The sequence below is a fragment of the Serinus canaria genome, chromosome 10, assembly GCF_022539315.1.
Source record: "Serinus canaria isolate serCan28SL12 chromosome 10, serCan2020, whole genome shotgun sequence".
Lineage (NCBI taxonomy): Eukaryota > Metazoa > Chordata > Aves > Passeriformes > Fringillidae > Serinus > Serinus canaria.
This window is the reverse complement of record NC_066324.1, coordinates 1,045,255-1,069,830: the sequence shown is the minus strand read 5'-3', so window position 1 is coordinate 1,069,830 and position 24,576 is coordinate 1,045,255. Positions and strand designations below refer to the sequence as shown.

Below are 24,576 nucleotides of genomic sequence, written 5' to 3'. Positions count from 1 at the left end.
TGCTGCTTTGGGGGCACAGAGTGCATGGTGATGGGAACTGTCCCTTCCTGAAAAACTGAGATTTGGGATCACCCCAAATGTGGAGCCATCAGGGTTTTTTCTCATGTTCTTTCTCAAGCATCTCTGCAGTGTTGTCTACAAATTCCTGTGTCAGTACAAATGCTAAGACTCTGCTTTGGGAGGCTCCCTGCTCCTTGTGGAATATTGCAGACCTTGTTCTGGTCAAAGAAATTCCTTCAAATGCTCTGGCTTTGTTGTTTTGTTTTGTTTTGTTTTCTTTTTGTTTTTGATTGTTTGGTTGGTTGGTTTTGGTTATTTGCTTTTTTGGATTCTTTTGGTCCTGCTTATGTGCAGCAGGCTGATCTCAGAGTCCTTTGGGACAGGGCACAGCAAAATGCACATGAGTTATTGAGTTATGGCTCTAAGTGCAGAGCCTTCTCCACATCAAAGGTGATTCCTTTGAATTAAAAAAGAAGATATTAAAGTTGCAGGCACTTGATCAAGGAAAAAACTATTTTTTCCCTTAAATCCGTCAGAGTCTCAGGAAAGCCTGGAGTGGTCTGAGAGGCGCAGGGAGAGGTGGGAGCAGAAGCAGCACAGGAGGAGAAGGATCAAGCAGCGCTCCATCAGCAGGGAGAAGTGGGTGGAGACGCTGGTGGTGGCAGACACCAAGATGGTGGAGTTCCACGGCAGTGCCAACATCGAGAAGTACGTGCTGACCGTCATGAACATGGTGAGTGCTGGCCCTGCAGGGCTGGGCCACGGCAGCACGGAGCCCTGGAGGCACCCAGAGCCCATCCAGGTCCCCCCTGACACGGGCAGGGGGCCATGGGACCGTGGGCACGGGGGACGTGGCCTCCAAGGGAGGTGCTGGGCAGGACAGCCAGGCTGTGGTGGTCTCTGCTGGCAGTCTGGGGGGCTGTGCTGGGGCCTTGACACAAGCAGGGAAGGAGGTGGCTCAGTCTGTCCCTCTGCTGCTGCCAGGGTGGCACCTCTTGGTGCTCCAGAGAAAAGCTTTGGTTGATGCCAGGAAAGGGTGGGATGGGGCAGAGGAACTCAGGTAACATCCCTGGATTTCTGGGGGTGCTGGAGGCACGCAGAGAGCACCAAACTCCTTTGGGATGTTAAACACATCCAAGAGGAGTGAGAGCAGAGGGGTCCCCGGGCGTTTCTGGCTGAGTTCCAGCGTCTGCACAGATCCCAAGGAGTGTAAATGGATTTCATGGCAGGCCTCACTCCAGCCCCGTGTCTGCTCTTGCCTCCCATGTGGGGAATTCCTGAGATGTTGTCAACAGCCTGCAGCAGCTTCCCCTGCAGGAGCTGCCGCAGCTGGAGGTGGCAGGGGCAGTGTGCTGGCTGCTCTGTGTCCCCAGCCATGTGCCCGTGGTGTCCCACTGCAGGTGGCAGGGCTGTTCCACCACGCCAGCATCGGGAACCCCATCAACATCGCCATAGTGCGGCTGATCCTGCTGGAGCACGAGGAGGTGAGGCCCAGACTGGGGCTGGGATGGGCTGGGCTGGAGACCCGGCTCCCTCCTGGGCTGGGCTGGGCTGGGCTGGGATGGAGACCAGGCTCCCTCCTGGGCTGGGCTGGGCTGGGCTGGGATGGAGACCAGGCTCCCTCCTGGGCTGGGCTGGGCTGGGCTGGGATGGAGACCAGGCTCCCTCCTGGGCTGGGCTGGGCTGGGATGGAGACCAGGCTCCCTCCTGGGCTGGCCCCCTGGCCTGGCCCAGAGTGTGGGAGAGATCCAGGTGCCCACCTTTGCCTGCTCCTCCTGGCCGGTGGAGCCAGGGATGGTGTGGGAGGAGCTGCAGAGCCTGGTTTTGGGGTGGTTTGTGGTAACTCGGTGTCACTGTGCTGGCAGAGGGCTCTGGGTCACTGGTGGTTGTGTCCAAGTGGCCGTGGTGGCTCTGGGGGGCCTGAGGCCACTCAGGGTCTCCACAGCCAGCACACGGGGTTTTCATGGAGGGGTTCTTAACCCCTGTTACTGGATGATTTAATGTTTGGGTTGAATCACAGATGAAAGGAAAGCAGGAAAAAGGCCGTTTTCCCACCCAGCCTACAAGCTATAAACATGGAGCAATTCCATCTGGTTGGCAGTCATTCCCAGCCCACTCTGATGTGCCTGGGCTCAGACCTCTCCCCTCCCCATCCCAAAATCCAAACAGCTCCAGCAGATCTCCCTTTATGTTGGCAGGAGGACCTGAAGATCTCCCACCACGCAGACAACACCTTGAAAAGCTTCTGCAAGTGGCAGAAGAGCATCAACGTGAAGGGAGACTCCCACCCCCTGCACCACGACGTCGCTGTGCTGCTCACCAGGTGTGGAGCCCACACAGGGCTGGGGCTGGGGCTGGGGCAGCCAAAAACTCACCTGGCTGCAGGTGGGACAGCCAGGGGAGCATCTCCTGGCAGCTCTTGAAATCTCACTCTCCCTGCCTGGGCACCTGCACGTAAGAAGTGTGATGTGAAATCTGGGGACATTTCCTGCTGGCTGGAGCTGCTGTGGAAGGTGGCCCTGACCATGGCGGGGGGTTGGATTTAGATGATCTTTAGGATCCCTTCTAACCCAAAGCATTCCATGAGTGTGTGATTCCATGGACTGGTCTCAGATCTCAGGTTTAAACCTGGATGCTGCTCCCAGCTGAGGTTCCCAAGCCAGGTTTTCACCGTGGCCCTGTTGCCAAGCCCCAGAAGGGCTGGATCCAGGAGCTGTACACAGAATTAACTCTCCTTTTTCCCTCAGAGGCTGGGCTTGGCAGAGGAGCCTCTGGGAAGCCCCTGACCTCCCACGGAGCTGGCAGGAATTCCTGCCTCTGGCCAAGTTTGTGTACCTTGCAGTCAAAGCCTGGTTTGAGGCTTTCAGGCTGCCGTGAGCTGGCTGTTGTGGTGGTTTGGGTGATGATTCACAGCCCACAGCAGCTTTATCTTCCCTGGGAGGTTGCTTTGTAGCAGAAATGAGGCACTTCAGGCCTTGTACTTCAGTGGAGCTTCTTCCTGGGTGGCTGGAGCTGCCCTGGAAAACCACAGCACCTCTGGGATGTGCTTCCCCAAAACATTGTTTGATTATCCCCAGCATCAGCTTTATTTATACAAGGGAATAAATGCAGCCAGGCTGGCCAGCAGCTCCCATTAATCAGGCTTAATGGTGAGCTGGGGATACTGGGAGAGGAAAGGGGAAAGGAAAGGTCACAAATGTTTCCCCTGTGGAAGGATGTTGGATGTCCTGCTCTCACTCCTGTTTGGCCGCTGTCCGTGTGCCGGGTCCTGCCGCCTTCCAACGCCCTCTCTGCTCTGTGTCTGTCTGTCTGTCTGTCCGTGTGTCCTCGTCCCCTCGGCCAAGGAAGGACATCTGTGCTGCCATGAACAGGCCCTGTGAGACCTTGGGGCTGTCCCACGTGGCCGGGATGTGCCAGCCCCACCGGAGCTGCAACATCAACGAGGACACGGGGCTGCCGCTCGCCTTCACCGTGGCCCACGAGCTGGGACACAGGTACCACCCTCCTCCTCCTCCCCCTCCTGTCCTCTGGGTGCACCCTGGGGCTGGAGAAGGCACGGGGGGAAGTCGGGAGATGGTTCCCAGGTGGTTCCTCACGGGTGCAAACACTCCCTTGCTCCCTGAGGGTTTCATTCCAGACTTAAGTTTTGGGTTGTCCCAGGTTTAATGAGAGCCACACAATCCAAAGCAGCCTGGAGAAATTGCACCTGTGTATTGTCCTGGGGCGGTGTGGGAATGTTTTGGAGCAGGGCTTACCCACTGAGAGGTTTTAAAGTAGGATCTGTCTGTAACATCAGCGACAGGCTTTTGCTTGCCCCAGTTTCAGTTAAACTTTGACAAGATCACTCGAACACTGCAGTTCCCAATAGACATCTCCAAGTGGGAAAACACCCACCAGCGAGATCTTATTGAATATTGCTGAGTTTTCAGTGGGGAAGCTGCAGTGAGAGCAGGGGACAAAGCTCAGGGCTGTCAGTAGCACATCCCCAGGGCAGACCCTGCCCATGGAGCGGGGCCGGGAGCGGTGGCGGGGGTGGCTGTGGTGCTCGTGGCTCACCTCCCCTCCGTGGGCTGTGTCTTACACAGTTTTGGGATTCAGCATGATGGAAGCAGCAATGACTGTGAGCCAGTTGGGAAAAGACCTTTCATCATGTCTCCACAGCTCCTGTATGACACGTCCCCACTCACCTGGTCCCGCTGCAGCCGCGAGTACATCACACGCTTCCTCGAGTGAGTGCTTCCTCCTCTTCCTCCTCACTGATGGGGCTGGGGGGTCAGGGCCCAGGCATGGGGGGTGCTCTTATCTCTGAGATATCTCTCTAAGAGAGTTGGGGGGTCTTTGCCCAGAGCAGCTCTGACTGCCCCATCCCTGGGAGTGTCCAAGGCCCGGGGCTTGGAGCAGCCTGGGGTAGTGGGAGGTGTCCCTGCCCGTGGCAGGGGTGGGATGAGATGGGCTTTGAGGTCCCATCCCACAATTCCATGGATTCTCCCAGGATTGCCTCACTCTGTGCTGTAAAGGGGGGGCAGGAGCTTTTGGGGACACACAGGGGCTGTGGTTGCACAGCTAAAACCAGAGTGTTTTCCCTCAGTGCTCCCTGCAGGTTCTGCAGAATCTCTCTGATTCTCTCTGCCTGTCATGGGCAAACCAGATCCAGCCAAATTCTTCCCTGCCTCTGTTTATTTTTAGCGCCTGTGGCTGATTTTTCAGCCTGTTGTTAGGAAGTTCCAAGGAACCCAGCCCAGAGTTTGGTTTGTCAGCCAGTGGCTTGCACTGGAGGGACATTTTCCCCCTTGCTGCAGGAAGGTTTGAAAGCAGCGAGGGGAGAGTTGGGCCAGGGGAGGCTGCTGGGGCCAGGCTCCGTTCCCAAATCCCAGCCTGGGCCATGTGGATTGGCCCCGTGCAGGGGAATTGCTGCTGATTTATGGCTTTCTGAGGAATGGAGCTCTCCCGCATCCGCAGCGCCCTTGGCCCTCTGCTTTTAACCTTCACTTGGGCAGGAAGAATTTCCTGCCTGTGCTGACCCCGGGCTGCTGCGAGCTGCGATGGGGAGACAGAGCAGCTGGAAGCTCCTCTGCTGGGGCTTGGGTCTCTCTGCTCCCCCAGAAGGAGCAGCTCTTCCTCGGGAGCTGCCTGTCACCGGCTGTGACACCCTGGGCACAGACAAGAGTGTTGTAACGGGATGCTGGCAGGAGAACAGGAGGGAGGGAGGGAGCCAGGAAACCCGACCCTGCTGACCTGGGGTTGCTGGGTGTGCTTGGAACAGACCTCATGTTCGGGAAAGCCACACTCTTGCATGCTGATTATTATTATTTTACACAAGACCATTGTTATTTCACAAGCACTGCTGAATGTGGGAGCATCTGAAAGTGATTCCTGGCAGCAGCAGGGCCCCAGCACTGCAGTCAGTGCTGCTGCTGCTGGGGCTTCACTCAGGGTCTGCCTGGACATGGGGGGGCACTGGGAGAGGTCCTGTCCCTGCCGTGGCAGCCTGTCCCCAAGGAAGGTGTCCCCTCGCTCAGGCCAGTGTAGGGTGCTGGCACAGGGTGGCTGCTGATGCTCCGGTGCTGGAGGGACCCTTCAGTCTTTGCTCTACATCAGACAACCAGATTTTCAGCCTCTTTCCACAGTGCTGGAGCTCTTCTTCCATCATCCTCCTCTTGCCAGGGCCTGGGGCCTGCTGTCCTTGCCCTGCCCGTGCCACCCTCTGCCAGCCCCACCAGCCCCATGGCTCTGCAGCTGATTCTTCCCAAGCTCCAAGCTTTGCCTTTGTTTTTGTTGAATTCTGTCCTGGCTTCTTTGGACCCTTCCTCCAGTTCTCTGGGAGCTTTTGGAATTTTAATCCTGCTCTCAAACGTATCTGCAGATCCTCTCAGGCTGCTCACAGATGGGGATTTAATCATTGTTCCATCCATTCCTTCCTCCAGCTCGTTAAGGAACAGGCTGGAGCAGGCAGAGCAGTGCAGGCCCCTGCATCTTTCCCTGTGGACTGGGATTTACTGCAGATCCCTGGAAGCCAGAGGGAAACTCAGGCCAATTTTTCCCTGCTTGGAGATGTGTTTTGGCCAACTGAACAGAGCAGGAGAATGATTGTAAAATATTTAACAAAGCAATAGATTCTGGAAAAGCTGGAAAGCTGAGGCAGATCCCAGTCACCCCCAGACTGGACAGAGACCCCCCCTGTGAGCTGGGGCAGGGCAGGGAGTGCCCCAAGCTGCTCAGAGGAACAGGAGGCTGGGGACAGTGCAGGGGGAACCTGTGGGGCCCAAACAGGCAGAGGGTGAAGAGTCCAGAGCAGCACAAGTGTCACACCTGGGGCTCCTCCAGGATGAAGTGCTTCAGCCTGGACTTTTTCCAGTAAGGACACCTTCTGTTTCTAGAGAAAACACTCCAAGTGTACAGAATGGGATGAGCTTTAAGGCTTTTTCCAACCGAACCATTCCAGGGTTCTGGGATTCTGTGGAAATACATGGGGAGGTGCCCTGCAGCGTGTGCCTGACACAGGCTGCAGCAGGACCCTGTGTCCAGCTGCCCAATCCATGCCCCATCCATCCCAGCTCAGCCCCACATCACCCACAGGGATGGGATCCTGCCCTTCCCCCTGGGCTGAGAGCAGCAGGATGCTCCTGCTGTTGGGAGTTTGGAAATGGAGGTTTCTGAGCCCCTGGGCTGCTGACAACCCCTTTCCTGGTTCTTCCCACTCTGAAATATAAGTGTATTTAAGTGAGGACATGCATGGGAGTTTAAGGGGCTGTCTCCAGCCAAGGGAGCTGTTTGCAGGTGTCCAGTGTGGAACTCAGTGGGTGGGATGGAAGGGGAGGAGGGGGTGCTGGTTCTGCTGGGCATCACCCCGTGGCACTGCCGGCACCCCAAAGCAGCAGCTCTCCTGCTTCCAGCCCTGTTTCCCTGCTGCTGCTTTGGCTTGAAAAGGAATCTCACTGCACGTGAATTCCCAGCCGTTCCCCATCCCAACAAACCCGAGTAATCCGATCCGCCGCAGCCTTGCCAGAGGCTCGGCCTTGCTGGAAGCGAGTTTGTTGAAATAACACCGCGGGCTGAGCCGGGGACAATCCCGGGTGTGTTCGGGAAGCGTCAGCAGCAGCGGGAGCAGGGCAGGCACCACCCGGCCCCGCTGGCACCTCTGCCGCCAGGCTGCCCTGTCTGAGCAGGGGCACGGCTGGTGCTGAGCATCTCCTCCATTGCTGTCAGCAGCGTCTGCAGGGACACTGCTGGCTGTTGACATAAATGGCACTGGGACATTTATGGCTCTTGCCCCTTCTGTCTTTGTCCCATCACCTTCCCCATGTCCTGGCACCCCGGGGGACATGGGGGGATCGCTCTGGGGGGCTCCCACCCCAGTGAGGTGCCCGGAGGTGCCCATCCACACTGGAGCAGCCCCAGGGACTGCAGAGCTGGGGCTGTGTCACTGGGAAATGCTGGTTGCTCGTCCCGGGACATTGACCAGCGGCTGTTCCTGTCACCTGCCGGAGGTGCGGGACACTGGGTGACACTGCTGTGACCTCTCTTGCAGCCGGGGCTGGGGGCTGTGCCTGGATGACCCCCCAGCCCGGGAGCTGCTGGACTTTCCCCTGGTGCCCCCGGGTGTCCTGTACGACGTGAGCCACCAGTGCCGGCTGCAGTACGGCCCCTACTCCACCTTCTGCGACGACATGGACGTAAGGGGCACTGGTGGGGGCTCTGGGGGGGCTTGGCTGGGGCTGTGCCCACCCTGCCCGAGGCAGGGATCTGATCTGTGCCCGAGGGAGGGATCTGTGCCCAAGATGGGGGGATGGATGTGATCTGTGCCCGAGGGATGGATCTGGTCTGTGCCTGAGGGATGGATCTGTGCCCATGGGAGGGCTCTGTGCCAGGCAGGAACCTGTCCCTCTCTCCCCACAGAGTGTCTGCAGCACGCTGTGGTGCACGGTGGGGAACACGTGTCACTCCAAGCTGGATGCAGCTGTGGATGGCACAGCCTGCGGGGAGAGCAAGGTAACGGAGGGGGGACACCCCTCCATGGCCTCGGGGAGCCCTGCTCCTGCACACACAGGGGCTCTGCAGGGTCAGTGCAGGGCTGGCCTCATCCCACTGCCCCTGCTCTGCCCAAACACCCCCTGCCCCCAGCAGGGACTGCCTTCAGGGAAGGTGACTCACTTGGGGTCACTTGAATCACCTGGGAAGGTGAAACCCACCGTTCATGACCATGGCAGGAGAGCACAAGGCTCATTCTGCTGCCATGGTGGATGCTGCTCCCTGGGGTCTTTCCCACTGCTGGGGAGCCCCTCTGGGCTGACACTGGGCTGTGAATCCCCTTGCTGAGGGATCTCCATGGAGCCTTGGGTTTGTTGCCTCCCTCAAATCCTCAAACAGCCCAACACCTCTGGGTTTCCCATGGCTTGAGGAGCTCGAGGCTCTGGCAGAGCCCAGCTGACCCCAGGCAGCCCCACGCAAGCAAAGCAGGGATTTCCACGGGCCAGTCTGTGTGCTGGGCCTCAGTGCTGCCCACCCTTAACCCCTCGTTCCCCTCCTGTCCTGCAGTGGTGCTTCAACGGCGAGTGTGTTCCCGTGGGCTTCCGGCCCGAGCCCATCGACGGCGGCTGGAGCTCCTGGAGTGCCTGGGCCTCCTGCTCCCGCAGCTGTGGGGCTGGAGTGCAGAGTGCTGAGAGGCACTGCAGCCACCCCACGTAAGCCAGCCCTGGCCTGGCCTGCCCAGACCCCAGGACACCAGTCAGGAGTCCCAGAATGCTGGGGTGGTTTGGGCTGGGAGGGACTGCTTCCATCCCCTGCCCTGGAGTGCTGCAGGGTGGCTCAAACAAAGGGCAGAGGCTCCACGCTCAGAGATGTAAAACATATCCAGTGTCCTTTGGTGACAGAACAGCAAACCAGGCATTCTTGGAGCCTGATTCAGAGTTGTTTTGAAAAATCCTGCTGCAGTTTATCACCCTGCTGCATTCCATCAGCCAGTGCTGGCTGGAAGTGTCCGGGCACTGCTGGAGGAGCTGCCATCTCCATCCTGGGATTTCTGCTGACCCATCTGCTCCCCAGATGTCCCCTTGGTCACTGTTGCACTGGATTTAGCCAAAACCCCTGACTTGCCCTGGTGTCAGAGCAGCCTGGGATGGGGAGGAAAAGGGCTCTGTAGTGATGTTCCGGGGCAGTTGCTTTTCCATGGCATGGGGAGCTCTGACAGCCCCAGGAGTGAGTTCCTGACCCTTCCAGATGTTTTCTGCCCATCCTCTTCCTCAGGTGAGTTTGGTACATGCTGCTGGGCTCTTGAGGGAAGTGCTCTGTCGTCTCGGTCCTGCATCAGGACCTGGATTTGTGTTTGACATAAACGCTGTGGCAGAGGTGCTGTGGTGGCTTGTGGAGTGTTCCAAACACAGCTGTGGACAGGCAGGAGAGCAAACACTGGGAATTTCCCGGGCAGTTGTTTGCTTTGGCCACTGGAGGTAAATCTTCAGCTTTGCCCTTGGGATAAAGTGAGAAAATGTGTGCTGGGCAACCCCCCCCCCAAGCCATTCCTCAGGGCAGAGCGTGTAAACACAGCCCTAAAATAATCATTAGCTTCATTCTCTTCAGCAGAGTGCGCCCAGGAGGAGGAATTCTCATGAGGTCACTGGGACATGGGCCATGGGCAGTGGTGTGACCGAAGGACAAGGCGGCGTGGCAGGAGATGGTGGCCGTGTTGTGAGGGTCTGCTGGCATCTGAGAAAAGCACTGCTGTGCTTCTCGAGTCTCTCTTGCTTTAAAAAGCCCACTGTCAGCTTTGCCATTCCCTGGGGCAGTAGAGGAGCAGAGTCAGGAGGACTCCCTGGGTGGGATGGAGAGCAGCTCCTCCAGGGCAGCTGCAGGAAGGGCACCAGGCTGGACAGGGCTTGGAGCCGCCTGCTCTGTGGAAGGTGTCCCTGCCCATGGCAGGGGGTGGAACAGGGATGGACTTTGAGGTCCCTTCTGACCCAAACCATTCCACGGCTCTGTGACTCTGAGGCCTGTGCCCTCCCAGCCCTTGTGACTGGTGTTTGCCTCCCCCAGGCCCAAGTACGGGGGCCGGTATTGCCTGGGCGAGCGCAAGCGGTTCCGGATCTGCAACGTGCGGCGCTGCCCCCCGGACAAGCCCTCCTTCCGCCAGGTCCAGTGCAGCCAGTTCAACCCCATGCTCTACAAAGGGAAGCTCTACAAGTGGACACCAGTGCCCAACAACAGTGAGTGGAGAGCGGAGACCTCAAACCTGGAGTGGCTCGGGCGCGGCCCCGGAGCAGCCAGAGCTGGCTGTTTGTGTCCCTGCCTTGCCTTGCAGCCCGTGCTGTATTTTGTATTTTACACTGCCCTGGGCTTGCAGGGTTGATTTGTGCTTTCGGAGACCAGTGCTGGGGCTGAGTGTGTGCCTGTTCCCCAGTGAACCCCTGCGAGCTGCACTGCCGGCCCGAGCACGAGTACTTTGCGGAGAAGCTGCGGGACGCGGTGGTGGACGGCACGCCCTGCTACGACAGCGACGCCAGCCGCGACGTCTGCATCAACGGCATCTGCAAGGTGGGTTGGCCACCCGGGGACACCCCGCCCCTGGAAAGCACCCACGGGGCAGCACCCGCCCTTGGGCACTCAGCATCCTCTCCCTCTCGTGCTGAGCTGGCTCCTTTTGCCGTTCCCCACTTGGAGAGCGTTCCTGGTTCCCGTGGGGTGAGTGGTATGGGCTGTGTCAGCCTCTGTGCTGGCCTCAAGGAGCCAGAACACCACCCAGGCCAGGATGGACGCAGCCTGGAGCAACCTTGGAGCACCCTGGTTTCAGAGAAGGTGTCCCTGCCCATGGCAAGGGGGCTGGAACTGCATTGTCTTTAAGGTCCCTTGCACCCCAAGCCATCCCAGGATGCTGTGAATCCCTTGGGGACGATGCAGTCGGTGCTGGGAGGGACTGGGAGGTGCTGGTGCTGGCTGACAGGGCTCCCTTGCAGAACGTGGGCTGTGACTACGAGATCGACTCGCACGCCGTGGAGGATCACTGCGGGGTGTGCCACGGGGACGGCTCCACCTGCCACACCGTCCACAAGACCTTCGAGGACAGCGAGGGGCTGGGTAAGGGCACCTCCTGCTGTCCCCAGAGCACCCCCGTGTCTGGTCCAGCGCAGCTGGGCTGCTGCTGCTCCTTTGGAAGGGGAGTTTAATTCCAACTTGTTGATTTTTTGGGAGTAAGACAGCAGGGAACTCAGGTGGGCTCAGGGTAGGGCTTGGTGCCCACTGGTGCCTTAGAGAGGTGCAAGGATTGGCACAGTGCTGGCACCCAGGGGACACAGCACCCACCCAAGGACAAAAATCATCTCATACACCTCTGACTCCCCAAAGACCAACGCTTGGTTCCATTCCCAGGTTACGTGGACATTGGGATTATCCCCGTGGGAGCCCGGGAGATCCGGATTGAAGAGGTGGCAGAAGCTGGGAATTTCCTGGCGCTGCGGAGCGAGGACCCCGAGAAGTATTTCCTGAATGGAGGCTGGACCATCCAGTGGAACGGGGACTACAGGGTGGCAGGGACCACCTTCACCTACAAGAGGACGGGCAACTGGGAGAACCTCACCTCTCCGGGGCCCACCGTGGAGCCCGTGTGGATCCAGGTAGGATGGATCCTGCCCTCCTCGTGGGGCTGAGCTGCCGTGGCCCCTCACAGCCCTCCCTGCATCCAGGGGATGGGCTCTGCCCTCCTCGGGGTGTGTTTCTCTGGGAGCCAATGCTGGGGCAGCCAAGCACACGCTGCCAGCTTGGGGATGTTTCTAGCCCACACTACTTGCAGCTGAGCCTCATCCCCTTTGCAGCATTCCACAGAATATTTGCACAGGAGCAGGAGTGTGAGGAGAAAGAGTAATTTCCTGAGGCCTTTCCTGTATCTTATCACCAGCAGGGAAAGAGCCCCTGGTGCTTCTGGCTGGGCTGACAGTCAGGAGTGAGGGAGCTGCCAGCTTATGCAGAGTTGTGGGAGTCACTATCCTTGTGACTGTGAGGCCATGCCTTCCTCTGAAGAAACCAGAGGGAATCATCCCAAATGTGATGGCACAGCTGGCACCAGGCTGACATCCCTCATGGTGCCAGGTGTGGTGCAGAGGTGGTGCATCCACAGAGCTGCATCCCATGGACCCCCAGGTTCCCCCTGCTCTGGAAGTCATGGCACAGCCCCATGCACTCTCCAGAGCATCCCTGCCTTTGCACAGGCTCTCCCAGGGCTCAGCCACCCCGAGCAGCCACAATCTCCTCCTGCCTTTCCTTCAGCAGCACTCGGGGTGGGATGTGAGCAGGATCCTGGGCCTGCTGCTGCCAAGGGCTGCTGTTAAAGGAATGCTGGCATGCTCAGCACCCACAAATCACTTTCTGGGATTCATAAGCTAATTAAAACCCGTGGACAACAACATTTCGATATTCATGGAGAGGTTTTGGAAAGACGCCCTGGCTCCCGCCAAAGCTCCAAGAACAACAAAGCTTTGGCAATAATGGGAGTGCTTAGGCTAAGAAAAACAGGGATGAACTCCCGGCCCTCGCCGGTGCGGGTGCATCCAGCAGGGCTTGTGTCAACCACAGGAGCAGCAGGAGCCCCTCTGCAGTGGGAGGCAGCTTAGCAAATTCCACCCTTGGGCAGGGATGCCTTCCACAAACTGGATTGCTCCAAATCCCATCCAGCTCTGCTGGGGTGCTGGGCACAGGGTCACGTCCTTCTGGCCCTTCTGGGCAGCTCCTTCACCCTGGGAAGCCCCTGGGGCAAATGCCACCCCCCACTGCCCTGCCTGACCACCCTGTGCCTGTCCCCTGTGTCCCCCAGCTGCTGTTCACCCCGTGCCTGTCCCCTGTGTCCCCCAGCTGCTGTTCACCCCGTGCCTGTCCCCTGTGTCCCCCAGCTGCTGTTCACCCCGTGCCTGTCCCCTGTGTCCCCCAGCTGCTGTTCACCCTGTGCCTGTCCCCTGTGTCCCCCAGCTGCTGTTCACCCCGTGCCTGTCCCCTGTGTCCCCCAGCTGCTGTTCACCCTGTGCCTGTCCCCTGTGTCCCCCAGCTGCTGTTCCAGGAGACCAACCCCGGGGTGAGGTACCAGTACACGATCCAGCGCCCGGCTGACAGTGAGAACGAGGTCGAGCAGCCCGAGTTCCTGTGGCGCTTTGGCTCCTGGACCACCTGCACGGCCACCTGTGGGACAGGTGAGCACAGCCCTTGGGACACCGCTCTGAGCAGTGGAGGGTCCCTGGGGAGCCTTTGGAATTCCTGGGTCTTGGGTTTCAGGAGGTCCTAGGGGAAGAAGAAAGGCACATCTGCTGAGGTCACGGCCTGTGGTGCTCAGCAGGAACCCCAGGGCTTTATCAGCACTGTGCTCCCGGCTGGTGTCCTGTTACCCAGCACAGCATGCAGACAAAAGAGCTTTAGAGAAATCAGGGAGTGTGGAAGGGCCGGTCTCCTGCCTGGCTGGGCCCCTCCAGGGGGGAGGACATCCAGGGTTTTACAGAGAACCCTGAGGTCCCACAGTGTCCTGTGTGGACATTTGCTTCCCCCCTCCTGCCCCACTGGCTGGGTATCCCAGGGCGCCCAGGGCAGCTTTTGGGGCAGCTGGTGCAGAGGGGCATTTCTGGAGCTCTGCCGGGGGAGGCTGGGAGCAGCAAGCACTTCCTCGAGAGCAGCTGGCACTGGAAAAAAGGGGAATTCAAGGACACTTGTGCTTTCTAGGTAGCACGGAGTGCCAGGGCATGGGCTTTGTTTAAAACCAGCTTTTCTTTGTATGATTCGAGTGCTTGGCTTCCAGAACAGAAGGGAAATAGAGGAGTGAATCAGGCAGGAGTCGGGTGAGGGTGAGCAGCTGGAGGAGGGCTGAGCCCCTCTTCCCTCACTGAGTGATGATGTGAGACGAGATGTGGGTTTGGGAGAGCTCACAGTCAGCCTCTGGTGAGTCCCAAGGCCCTGTAAGCTCCCAAGTGTGTGAGCCAGAGCCCAGCTCAGCAGCTTCAGCAGGGTTCTGTCAGCCTCAGCTGAGCCCGTGGTGACAGCTCTCCATGTCACAGGTCAAGTACGTGTTACAGAAACGGGGACAGAAGCCTGAGTGAGGCAGTGTGCTGAGGTCACCATGAAAGCCCCTGTGAGCAGACTGGGGACACGAGGCTTTGGGCAGCGTTTGTCCCTGAGTTAGGCTGGGGCAGGGCTGCCAAAAGAGCCGAGTGCTGCCCCTTGTCAGCCCCCAGAGCTCGCAGTGCCCACGGTGGCTGGGTGTGCTCCTGGCAGTGGTGCCAGGCTGGTGCAGCTCCATGGCTGCACGGCTCCAGCTGCCATCCTGCCCCAGCTGCCCCGGTGCCAGGGGCTCTGCAAGGGCACCTCAGCCTCAGCACCAATGAACTTGCAGCTTCAAGTGCTGCTTTCATTTCCTTCCCACTGTCCTGGCTCACCGAGCCCTCCTGTGCCCTGCGGGGTGGTCGGGTTTGGTTTCCAAAGCCGTGCTGGTGCCTGCGTGGTGCCAGTGCCCCCAGGGTGGCAGTCGGTGCCCTGGGGGTGCCCTCAGTGCCTGTCCTCCCCCAGGGGTGCAGCGGCAGGTGGTGCACTGCGTGGAGAGGCTGGCGGGCCTGGTGGAGGAGCGGTTCTGCGACGCGCTGACGCGCCCCGACGACCAGCAGCGCACCTGCAGCGAGGAGCCCTGCCCGGCCAGGTGCCATCCCCCCCCTCACCCTGGGCATTGCCTGCCCACAGCCTGAGCCTCACAGATGGTGCCATCCTGGCAGGATGCTCCTCTCTGCCTCTGTGCACATAACCCCGGCACAGCTCGGGGACTGTCCCATCCCTGACCCTCTGTCCGAGCTCCCAGACCTTGGGCTAACACATTTGGGATCCTCCTTTCCCCATGGCCTCATGTGATGGGCAATGGGATGGATCCTGGGGCATGGTTGCTTGCTCTGGCTGAGATCTTTCCCTCTCCCCTTTCCCTCTCCCCTTTCCCTTCTCCCGCAGGTGGTGGGTGGGTGAGTGGCAGCAGTGCTCAGCCACGTGTGGCCGGGCAGGGCTGATGAAGAGGACGGTGCTGTGCATCCAGAGCGTGGGGCTGGATGAGCAGAGGGCCCTGCAGCCAGCAGACTGCCAGCACCTCACCAAGCCAGATGCCACCATGCCCTGCCACCCAGAGGTCCCCTGTCCCTCCCCGTGGGCTGTGGGCAACTGGTCTGAGGTGAGAGGGGACATTGGGGATGTCCCAGTGTCTTGCAAAGGGGTGGGAGCTGGGGACAGGGGTCCCCAGACACTTCAGCCTGCCCCAGGGTGGTGGGTGTGCTCCTGCTCACAGAAATCCATGGCTGTGTCCCGTGGGCTCCATGGATGGGAGCTCCATTGCTTGGAGAGGTCTCAGGGTGGGGAAGGGGCATTGGGCAGTTTATCTCTGCCCCAGCCCTGGGCTTTGCAGCTCCCTCACACACACAGGGTGAGGGCCACGCTCTGTGCTTGGCACAAGGAGGGCAGAAATGAGGTTTTCAGCTGGACATGGCTTGGAACAGCCTGGTGTAGTGGAAGGTGTCCTTGCCCAGGGCAGGGGGTGGAACTGGATGATCTTCAAGGTCCCTTCCAAGCTGAAAGATTCCATGGGGTGATTAATGGTGACACTGTGTAGCCTTGATTTGTTTTTGTGTTTTTGTGAATCAGCTTAGCCACAGGCTGAGGGTTTCAACCAGAAAATGATAACTCCTAATTTAAACAGCCGTTCCAAAAGTGTTCAGAGTGAAGACAAATATCAGGAGAGAAAGGGGAGAGCCTGGGAACAGAGCTTGTTGCTAAGGAACAAGTGGAATCAAATGTGAACTGAGGATTTGAAGGCTAGATGAGAGCGAGTTGGAAATATTTTCCTAGGGGCCCACAAAAGCCACAATTAAGGGCTGAGAAAGATGGATGCAATGATTTAAAGGGAAAATTATGGCTTTTAGGTGGGTCAGAGCTGGGCAGTGCAGCCCCAGCCCTCACAGCTGCCCTCTGTGGTGTTGGCGCCAGTGGATTGGTGAGCCCTGGAGAAAATGTGCTTGGGATTTTGAGGTTCTGTAATTTTTCTGTCTTTTAATTTAAAGGGAGAGCCCTCTTTCTTTTCCACCACCACCATAATTAGGGGGATTGGAGGGGCTGGGAGGCTTCCCAGAGCCGTGGTCCTTCTGTCAGCAGTACCAGCAGGGTGGGGCAGCGTTGTGAGCAGAGCCCAGGCAGGAGCAGCGTGCCCATCTGGCACTGGGGCACCTGGCCCTGCCAGAGGGGCTCTCTGGGGTCTGGGTGGCCCACAGCTGCTGCACCCTGGGACTCAGTGCCTCAGGAGGACCCCGAAGCTCTGCACATGCAGCTTTGTGGAGTTTCCAATGTGGTCAGAAGGCTGGTTTGTTGTTCTTGAGGGGAGCAGCTCCTTGCAGCCCTCTCAGTGTTGCTGTGTGGTGATGGTTGATTCCAGCTCTGGAAATGCCTGGTGGTGGCCACGTGGTGTTACCAGAGAATCCTGGAATGCTCTGGGGTGGAAGGGACCTTAAAGCTCATCTGGTTCCACCCCCCTGCCATGGGCAGGGACACCTTTCACAAGCCTGGGTTGCTCCAAGCACCAGATGCAGCAGAAAATGCTGCTGTTCTCCTTCCCAGCTTCTCAGTTTCTTTTGTGCTGGCCATCTCAAAGAGCCCATTATGGGGGGATGGTGTGTCCCCAGCAAAGCTCCTTCCTGACCTTTGCTTTTTTCTTACTCGGACAACACCCATGTTGTTATTCCCTGCTTCAAAGAACGCTCTTCTAGAAGAAGAGATGCAATTCATGGCAATAGGTCACAGGAAAGGCCTGTTAGCTCATCTCACCCCTGCCCTTCCCAGCCTCCATCTCCCGGGAAAACCCTTTCTGGCAGGGAAGCAGGTCAAGGATCACCCTGAGCAAAGTGCCCACAGCTCCAGCCCTGCTCTGGCACGGTCTCCAACGGGGATTTGGGCAGTAATGCCCTGCTTGCCAGGGCGAGCGGTACCCCATGGTGGGGCTGGCACAGGAGCTGTCCAGGGCCCAGGTGGGTGGTGGGACCTGGCAGAGGGATGTGGAGCCCTCACAGAGGGAGCACTGGCACCACTCCTGGCCTTGCCCCACAGACCTGTCCCTCTCTCTTCCCTTCCCAGTGCTCGGTGACCTGTGGGAACGGGACCCAGAGGCGCCCGGTGCACTGCAGCAACAGCACTGGGACCCCGTGTGACCCTGCCCAGAGACCCAGCCCCGAGAGGGTTTGCTCCTTGCCACAGTGCCACCAGAAATGGGACAGCACAGACTGGTCTGGCAGCGGCTCCTCCAGCAGGGAGGTGTTTAATGAAATCCATTACATCCCCAGCAGCCACGTTCCTAAATTTAACCCCTTAATCCCAAACGTCCCGGAGTCCAACGATGTCAACGTCATCACGGAGGAGGACTTCTCAGCCAGGAAAGGAAATGTCTTTGTTGATGATTTTTACTATGACTATAACTTTATCAACTTCCACGAGGATCTGTCCTACTATCCCTTCACGGAGAAGGAGAGCAAAGGCGAGGAGCCAAAGGCAGAGCTGAGCACTGATGGCACGGAGGGGCCCTGGGAGCTGCCCACCGAGGCCCCGCTCACCCCCAGGCTGGGAGGAGAGAGCCAGGAGCAGCCAGGCCCTGAGGAGGAGCACACTTCTGCCCCTGTGCACAGGAGAGACACAGAGCCCGGGGATTTAGCCACGAATGACCTCCTGAGCGTGGTCCCCGAGGATGTGGGATCAGCCACTCCCCGATACACCACCCCTGGCTTTTTGGGTGAGGAGGAGGAGGATATGGTGCCTGTGCCTCACTCTGAGCACCACCCGCCCACCCAGAGCTCCATGAGCCATGACTCTGCCAACCACGGCCACCCAGGGCCCTGGGATGAGCCCCACAGAGCTGTGCCCAGCAGGAGCAGCCTTGGGCAGGATGTCCCCGCTCCCTGGGGTCCCCACCCAGCTGATGTGGGCTGGGGCAGTGCCCGGGTGGATGTGTCCCTTGGGCCAGCAGCACGGGGCAGCAGCAGCGAGGGCCGTGTGAGCACACAGGGACATGGCACAGCTGGGTCTGCAGGGAGAGGCCACGGGGACTCCAGGGAAATGGCTCTGGCCACCAGCAGTGACGTTCATGGTGCAGCCCCGCAGCCCACCGAGCAGCACGGGTGGGCAGGGATGCCAGAGGGCACGCTGGACACGTGGGCAGGAGGGCAATCCCATGGCATGGAGAGGGCAGATCTTGCCTTGCCCACCCTGCAGGCCTCAGGCTGGGAGGTGGCAGGGAGTGCTGGCAGCACCCCCCCTGCCGTGAGTCCCCCTCCTGTGGGTGCTGATGGGGCCCCCGTGGGACAGGGAGGGCACCAGCCAGCGCTCCCCAGTCCCACAGCCCCCACCTCAACCCCCTCGGTGGCCACAACAGCCCCTCCAGTGTCCTTGTCCCCTGCCATGCCCAGGCCAGCCACCCAGCTCACCTCCAGTGGCCTTACCCAGCAGGATGTCCTGGGCCCAGCCATGGCCACAGCCCCAGCTCATAGCCCACCTGCCCACACTGCAGGGCCCCCCCTGGCATGGGGGACAGAGGGGGTGTCCCAGCCCCCGGATCTGGCATCGCCCCGCACCATGACCTCCCATGGCACCCCGCTCAGCATCCCTGCTCTGAGGGACCCCTCACCATGGGCACCCCCAGGGACATCAGCGAGGGACCCCTCACTGTGGGCACCCCCAGGGACATCAACGAGGGACCCCTCACCGTGGGCACCCCCAGGGACACCAACGAGGGACCCCTCACCGTGGGCACCCCCAGGGACACTTGCCTCCAGTGACAGAGGGCAGGAGTTGTCCCAGCCCAGCCCTTTGCCCCCCTTGCTCTGGGAGAAGAGGCTGGAGGAGGAGGAGGAGGAGGAGGCTCTGCTCCCACCATCACCCCCCACAGCAGCCACTGCCAAGCCCAGCTGGGAGGTCGGGAACTGGAGTGAGGTACGTGGTGAGTCCCATTGAAAGTGTGACAGGGCCAGTGTGGATGTGAGACCTCTCCCTGTCCTGGCTGGCTCTGGGACTTTGCTCTTGGCAGCATGGGGTCATTAGTGCTAATTAGGAAACAACTGATAAGTAAATGGCAAAGGCACCCCCAGCCCCAGGTGCTGCCCCTTGCTGTGGGCAGCCGTGGCCGTGAGAATCTGCCAGGGAGCAAACCCTGAGCAGGGAGAGGAAGGGTTAGTCCCACCCAGAGCAGAAACAGCTGGAATGGGCTATGGAGGAGCGTGTTCCTCCCCTTCCCTCCCTGAGCACTGCCTGATGTGGCATTGCTGAGAGGGGAAAGGTCCTATCCCCATGTCATCCCACAGCCCCAGTTCACCAGCACCCTCCTTGGGCAGATGCACAGCTGGGATCAGGGTGTGGGCATGGACAGCAGCATTCCCTGGGTTACACAGCTGGGGTCAGGGTGTGGGCATGGAGAGCAGCATTCCCTGGGTTACACAGCTGGGGTCAGGGTGTGGGCATGGACAACAGCATTCCCTGGGTTACACAGCTGGGATCCGGGTGTGGGCATGGACAACAGCATTCCCTGGGTTACACAGCTGGGATCCGGGTGTGGGCATGGACAGCAGCATTCCCTGGGTTACACAGCTGGGGTCAGGGTGTGGGCATGGACAGCAGCTCTGTGTGTTGCAGAGCAGGTGTCAGTCAGTTTTGGGGAGCACAGCAGCATTCCCTGTGTTGAGGTGTCAGTGTTTTGGGGTGCACAGCAGTGTTCCTGTGTTGCAGAGTGGGTGTCAGTGTTTTGGGGTGCACAGCAGTGTTCCTGTGTTGAGGTGTCAGTGTTTTGGGGTGCACAGCAGTGTTCCTGTGTTGAGGTGTCAGTGTTTTTGGGGTGCACAGCAGCGTTCCTGTGTTGAGGTGTCAGTGTTTTTGGGGTGCACAGCAGTGTTCCTGTGTTGAGGTGTCAGTGTTTTGGGGTGCACAGCAGTGTTCCTGTGTTGCAGTGCTCGGCCACCTGCGGCCTGGGCGCGGTGTGGCGGCCGGTGCGCTGCAGCAGTGGCACTGACAGTGGCTGTCCCGCGGCCGACAGGCCCGTCCCCGCCCGGAGGTGCTCCCTGAGACCCTGCTCGGCCTGGCGTGTTGGCACCTGGAGCAAGGTACGGGCCCTGCGGGGAGGGAGGGCCCCCAAACCCACAGGACACGGCGTGGGGTCACCCCTGCTCTTGGGGAGGGCTCTTGTGGCTCACACGGGTAAAGGTTTGCGCTTGCCACGGGGTTCAAACTATTCACCCCACAGTATTTCCATTTTTGCTGGTCCTGGGCTGGTAAAAAAGTCAGGAATTTGTAAAAGCTAAACAAAGTGATTTGATGAAAAGCCAGGTTGGGTGGGGCTGGACAGTCTGGTCTAGCGGGTGTCATCCCATGGCAGGGGCTGGGAACAAGGGGGTCTTGAAGGTCCATTGCAAGGCATTCTGTGGTTCTACGGTTTGTCTGGACAATGTTCTGGCCACTCTGCCCTGCCAGGGGCTGTTTGCAGTTGGGTTGGGTGAATTGGGTAGGGTTGGTGGTGGGGAGCAGCCCTCCTTGCTCTGGGTGGTTGCTCTTCCTTGGGATCATCGGTTCTTTAGGGCTTAAAGCTCTTGTTCCAGCTGGAAACCAGCTGGTTTCAGAGGGGTGCTAGTGACAGAAGAGCTGCACAGACTGTGCTCTGGCTTGGCCTAGAGCGAGAGGGGAAAGCAGGTGGGGTGTCAGCTGAGCCCAGCCCAGGGCAGAGCGTGTCCCTGGGGTCACCTCGCATCCCCACAGGGATCGGCCCTGCCCGGCCCTGCTGTCCCTCCCCACGGTGGCTCTGTGTCCCTCCCCACGGTGCCTCTGTGTCCCTCCCCACGGTGGCTCTGTGTCCCTCCCCGCGGTGCCTCTGTGTCCCTCCCCGCGGTGCCTCTGTGTCCCTCCCCGCGGTGCCTCTGTGTCCTCCCCACGGTGCCTCTGTGTCCCTCCCCACGGTGCCTCTGTGTCCCTCCCCGCGGTGCCTCTGTGTCCCTCCCCACGGTGCCTCTGTGTCCTCCCCACGGTGGCTCTGTGTCCCTCCCCGCGGTGGCTCTGTGTCCCTCCCCGCGGTGGCTCTGTGTCCCTCCCCACGGTGCCTCTGTGTCCTTCCCCACGGTGCCTCTGTGTCCTTCCCCACGGTGCCTCTGTGTCCCTCCCCGCGGTGGCTCTGTGTCCCTCCCCACGGTGGCTCTGTGTCGCTCCCCACAGTGCCTCTGTGTCCCTCCCCACGGTGCCTCTGTGTCCCTCCCCGCGGTGCCTCTGTGTCCCTCCCCGCGGTGCCTCTGTGTCCCTCCCCACGGTGCCTCTGTGTCCCTCCCCACGGTGCCTCTGTGTCCTCCCCAGTGCTCCAGGAGCTGCGGTGGTGGCACCAAGGTGCGGGACGTTCACTGCGTTGACACCCGGGACCAGCGGCTGCTGCGGCCCTTCCACTGCCAGGCGGGGCTGGCACAGCCCCCGGCACAGCTGCCCTGCCACAGTGCCCCGTGCCTGGACTGGTACACGTCCTCCTGGAGAGAGGTACGGGCCGCCCTGGGCTCTGCTCGTTCCACCCTGCCAGGCCAGGGACACCTGTGCTGTCCCAGGTGGCTCCAAGCACCAATGTCTGGCCTGGCCTGGGCACCGCTCGGCCCACCCTGCCATGGCAATGACACCTGTGCTATCCCAGGTGGCTCCGAGCTCTGGGATAGCCTGAGGGATGGGACACTGGGCAGGGATTCAGGGGTGGCCACAGCTGTGCTGGGAACTCCATCCCAGCTCCTCGCCACCCTCACAATCCCTGCCCAATCTCCCATCCCTCCCTGCCCTCTGGCAGTGGGAGCCATTCCTGTCCCTGTGTCCTGTCCCTCCATCCCTTGTCCCCAGCCCCTCTCCAGCTCTCCTGGAGCCCCTTGAGGCCCAGCTGTGTGCAGGGCAGAGGCTCAGCCCCGCCGTGCCGGGTTTGTCCCGCAGTGCTCGGAGCCCTGTGGCGGTGGGGAGCAGGCCCGGCTGGTGACGTGCCCGGAGCCAGGCCGCTGCGAGGAGAGCCTGAGGCCCAACAGCACCCGGCCCTGCAACAGCCAGCCCTGCACCACCTGGGTGGTGGGCTCCTGGGGACAGGTGAGCGGGGCTGAGCCCCCCACGGGCACCTGCAGGGAATGGGGAGTGTGGGATGGCTCTGGGGCTGTCCCAGGCTGAGCCCCAGGGACCTGCAGGGAATGGGGAGCCTGGGGTGGCTCTGGGGCTGTCCCAGGCTGAGCCCCGGGGACCTGCAGGGAATGGGGAGCCCGGGCTGGCTCTGGGGCTGTCCCAGGCTGATCCCCGGGGACCTGCAGGGAATGGGGAGTGTGGGATGGCTCTGGGGCTGTCCCAGGCTGAGCCCCGGGGACCTGCAGGGAATGGGGAGCCCGGGGTGGCTCTGGGGCTGTCCCAGGCTGAGCCCCTGGGACCTGCAGGGAATGGGGAGTGTGGGATGGCTCTGGGGCTGTCCCAGGCTGAGCCCCAGGGACCTGCAGGGAATGGGGAGTGTGGGATGGCTCTGGGGCTGTCCCAGGCTGAGCCCCGGGGACCTGCAGGGAATGGGGAGCCCGGGCTGGCTCTGGGGCTGTCCCAGGCTGAGCCCCAGGTCCCCGCAGTGCTCGGCTCCCTGCGGAGGGGGCATCCAGCGGCGCCAGGTGAAGTGCATCGACACCAGGACCGGGGTGGCCGAGGAGGACAGCAGCCTGTGTGACCACGAGCCATGGCCAGAGAGCACCCAGAAGTGCAACCCCCAGGAGTGTGATAGCTCCGAGCCAGGTAAGCAGCTGGCAGAACCAGGCTGGGGAATGGTGTGGGAGGTCTGGGAGATGGAGGGAGCAGTTCTTGCATGGGTTGTGTAAGGCTGACTTGATGATTCAGTGGGAATGCTGTAACTGTCTGTAAACGTCCAGAGCATGTGTCCCTCAAGGGGCCAAGCAGGGTTTTGCTGGCACGGATGTAAGCTGGGATGTGCTTGTTGGGGTCAGCAGTGTCACCCAGCACAGGGACACCCCAGGGACCCGTGGGGTGAAGGAACACATCCAGAGGCAACCGGGCATTCAGGAAAAGGAAGGCACAGGGGAATAGCCAGTGATGGAGCTTTCAGGAAGCTGTTCAATGGTAAAGTCCCAGAGCACAAGACTTGTGCAACAGGCTAGGCCCATCATGAGAAAATGGAATAAAGGAGCAGTTCTCCAGCATCTTCAGGTGTGTCCGAGCAGGTGCTTCAGGGAGCCAGCCCCATTTCAACCTGTTTGTCATTTACCTGCCCCAGCTGCAGCCGCAGTGCTTGGCCACACCACAGGCACCAGCTTGGCCTCTTCTCCCTCTTCCACTCACAGAGATCCATCCCAAGCACCAGGCAGTTCCCTGGGAGACAGAAATCTGGGCACTGCAAGGGTTAACAGCACTTACAGAAAAGCAGTATAATGAGGGATTAGATGTCACTGATATCAGCATGTCAGTCACTTACCAGCCTTATCTCTTTAATGTGTCTGTGCAAAAGAAAAGCTCTTTGGCTGCCCAGAAGGTATTGTTGGACCTCCAGGGGGTTTGCTGGCCAAAGGGAGGGCTGACAGGTAGGGCAGCAGTAGCTGGTGCCTGGGGTGGAGGAGCTGGATCCGTGGCTGCTCCACACATCCCTGAGGCCCCCTCTGCAGCCTGGACACCCATTCCAGCCCTCCAGCTCTTTTTGTTTATCCCATGCCCAATGGGATGTGTTCCTCCCAACACCAGTTCCAGAGCAGGCAGGAGCGCTGGCTTTGGTGAACTGGGATTTGGGCACTGGCCCTGTTGGCCATCAGGATGTTTTTAGCCACGAGTCTGCTCCTTTTCAGCATTTGCAGGGCCATGGGTCACTCCAGCATTTAGGAAATGATGAGTCAGCCCTGCTCAAGACACGATGTGCGGTTCCGGCTGTTTTGGTCAGGGGAAAATTTCCGTGCCAGGCTTGGTGATGAGAGCTGTGGAGCCAAGGCTGGGCCAGAATAACCACTGAGATGTGTAGGAAGCACACAAATAAATGGTAAAATCCTGGATCAAAAATGACATAAATGCTCTGGCTGCAGCCCAGGGCAGGAAACGCCTCTTGGAAATACAAACGTTTCCAGCCAAAGCATGAAGGGGAACAAAACTTTCACATGGCAGGAAATCCCAGATGTGTAAATGCACAGGCAAAGGCTCCCAGAAAGACATAAATGTAACTCCAGCCCTTTCCTGTGCTTTAGGGGATCTTTACTGCACAGGATGGCTCAGGCTGGAGCAATCTGTGTTTTTGTGAGGAGCACAAGGAGCCTCTCCCTCCTCTGGCATGAGGTGCTCCAGCACCAGCAGAACCAGGGCTGGCTCTGTGACTGGTCATGTCCTCACTGGACACAAAAGTGCCAATAACCCCAGTAGGGTTTAGATGTTCAAACCATTATCAGATGGATTTGGAGCAGAGATGGAACAGATGAAGCACAAACAAACATCTCACAGCAGTCGGCTGCTCAATTAAAGGAGGTCGGGATTAATTAGAACCAGAGTCCTGAGCTGTTGCCAGGTTATAAATTAATTGAAGATTCCACCAAGGTTATT

General features: G+C 59.7%; 1 protein-coding gene across 1 annotated transcript in view; it reads left to right on the top strand.

Annotated features, from left to right (window-relative positions):
• The window catches only part of ADAMTS7 (ADAM metallopeptidase with thrombospondin type 1 motif 7), a 35,313-nt gene that overhangs the window by 4,677 nt on the left and 6,060 nt on the right, over positions 1-24,576 (top strand). The window contains exons 4-23 of the mRNA XM_050978543.1: positions 537-733; positions 1,401-1,484; positions 2,199-2,323; positions 3,345-3,494; positions 4,086-4,229; positions 7,529-7,673; positions 7,897-7,989; positions 8,536-8,681; positions 10,030-10,199; positions 10,394-10,527; positions 10,947-11,067; positions 11,359-11,603; positions 13,025-13,166; positions 14,527-14,653; positions 14,953-15,166; positions 17,113-18,957; positions 19,965-20,117; positions 21,352-21,525; positions 21,958-22,104; positions 22,620-22,779. Coding sequence (XP_050834500.1) covers positions 537-733; positions 1,401-1,484; positions 2,199-2,323; positions 3,345-3,494; positions 4,086-4,229; positions 7,529-7,673; positions 7,897-7,989; positions 8,536-8,681; positions 10,030-10,199; positions 10,394-10,527; positions 10,947-11,067; positions 11,359-11,603; positions 13,025-13,166; positions 14,527-14,653; positions 14,953-15,166; positions 17,113-18,957; positions 19,965-20,117; positions 21,352-21,525; positions 21,958-22,104; positions 22,620-22,779 — 4,716 coding nt within the window. The remainder of the gene's footprint in view (positions 1-536; positions 734-1,400; positions 1,485-2,198; positions 2,324-3,344; positions 3,495-4,085; positions 4,230-7,528; positions 7,674-7,896; positions 7,990-8,535; positions 8,682-10,029; positions 10,200-10,393; positions 10,528-10,946; positions 11,068-11,358; positions 11,604-13,024; positions 13,167-14,526; positions 14,654-14,952; positions 15,167-17,112; positions 18,958-19,964; positions 20,118-21,351; positions 21,526-21,957; positions 22,105-22,619; positions 22,780-24,576) is intronic.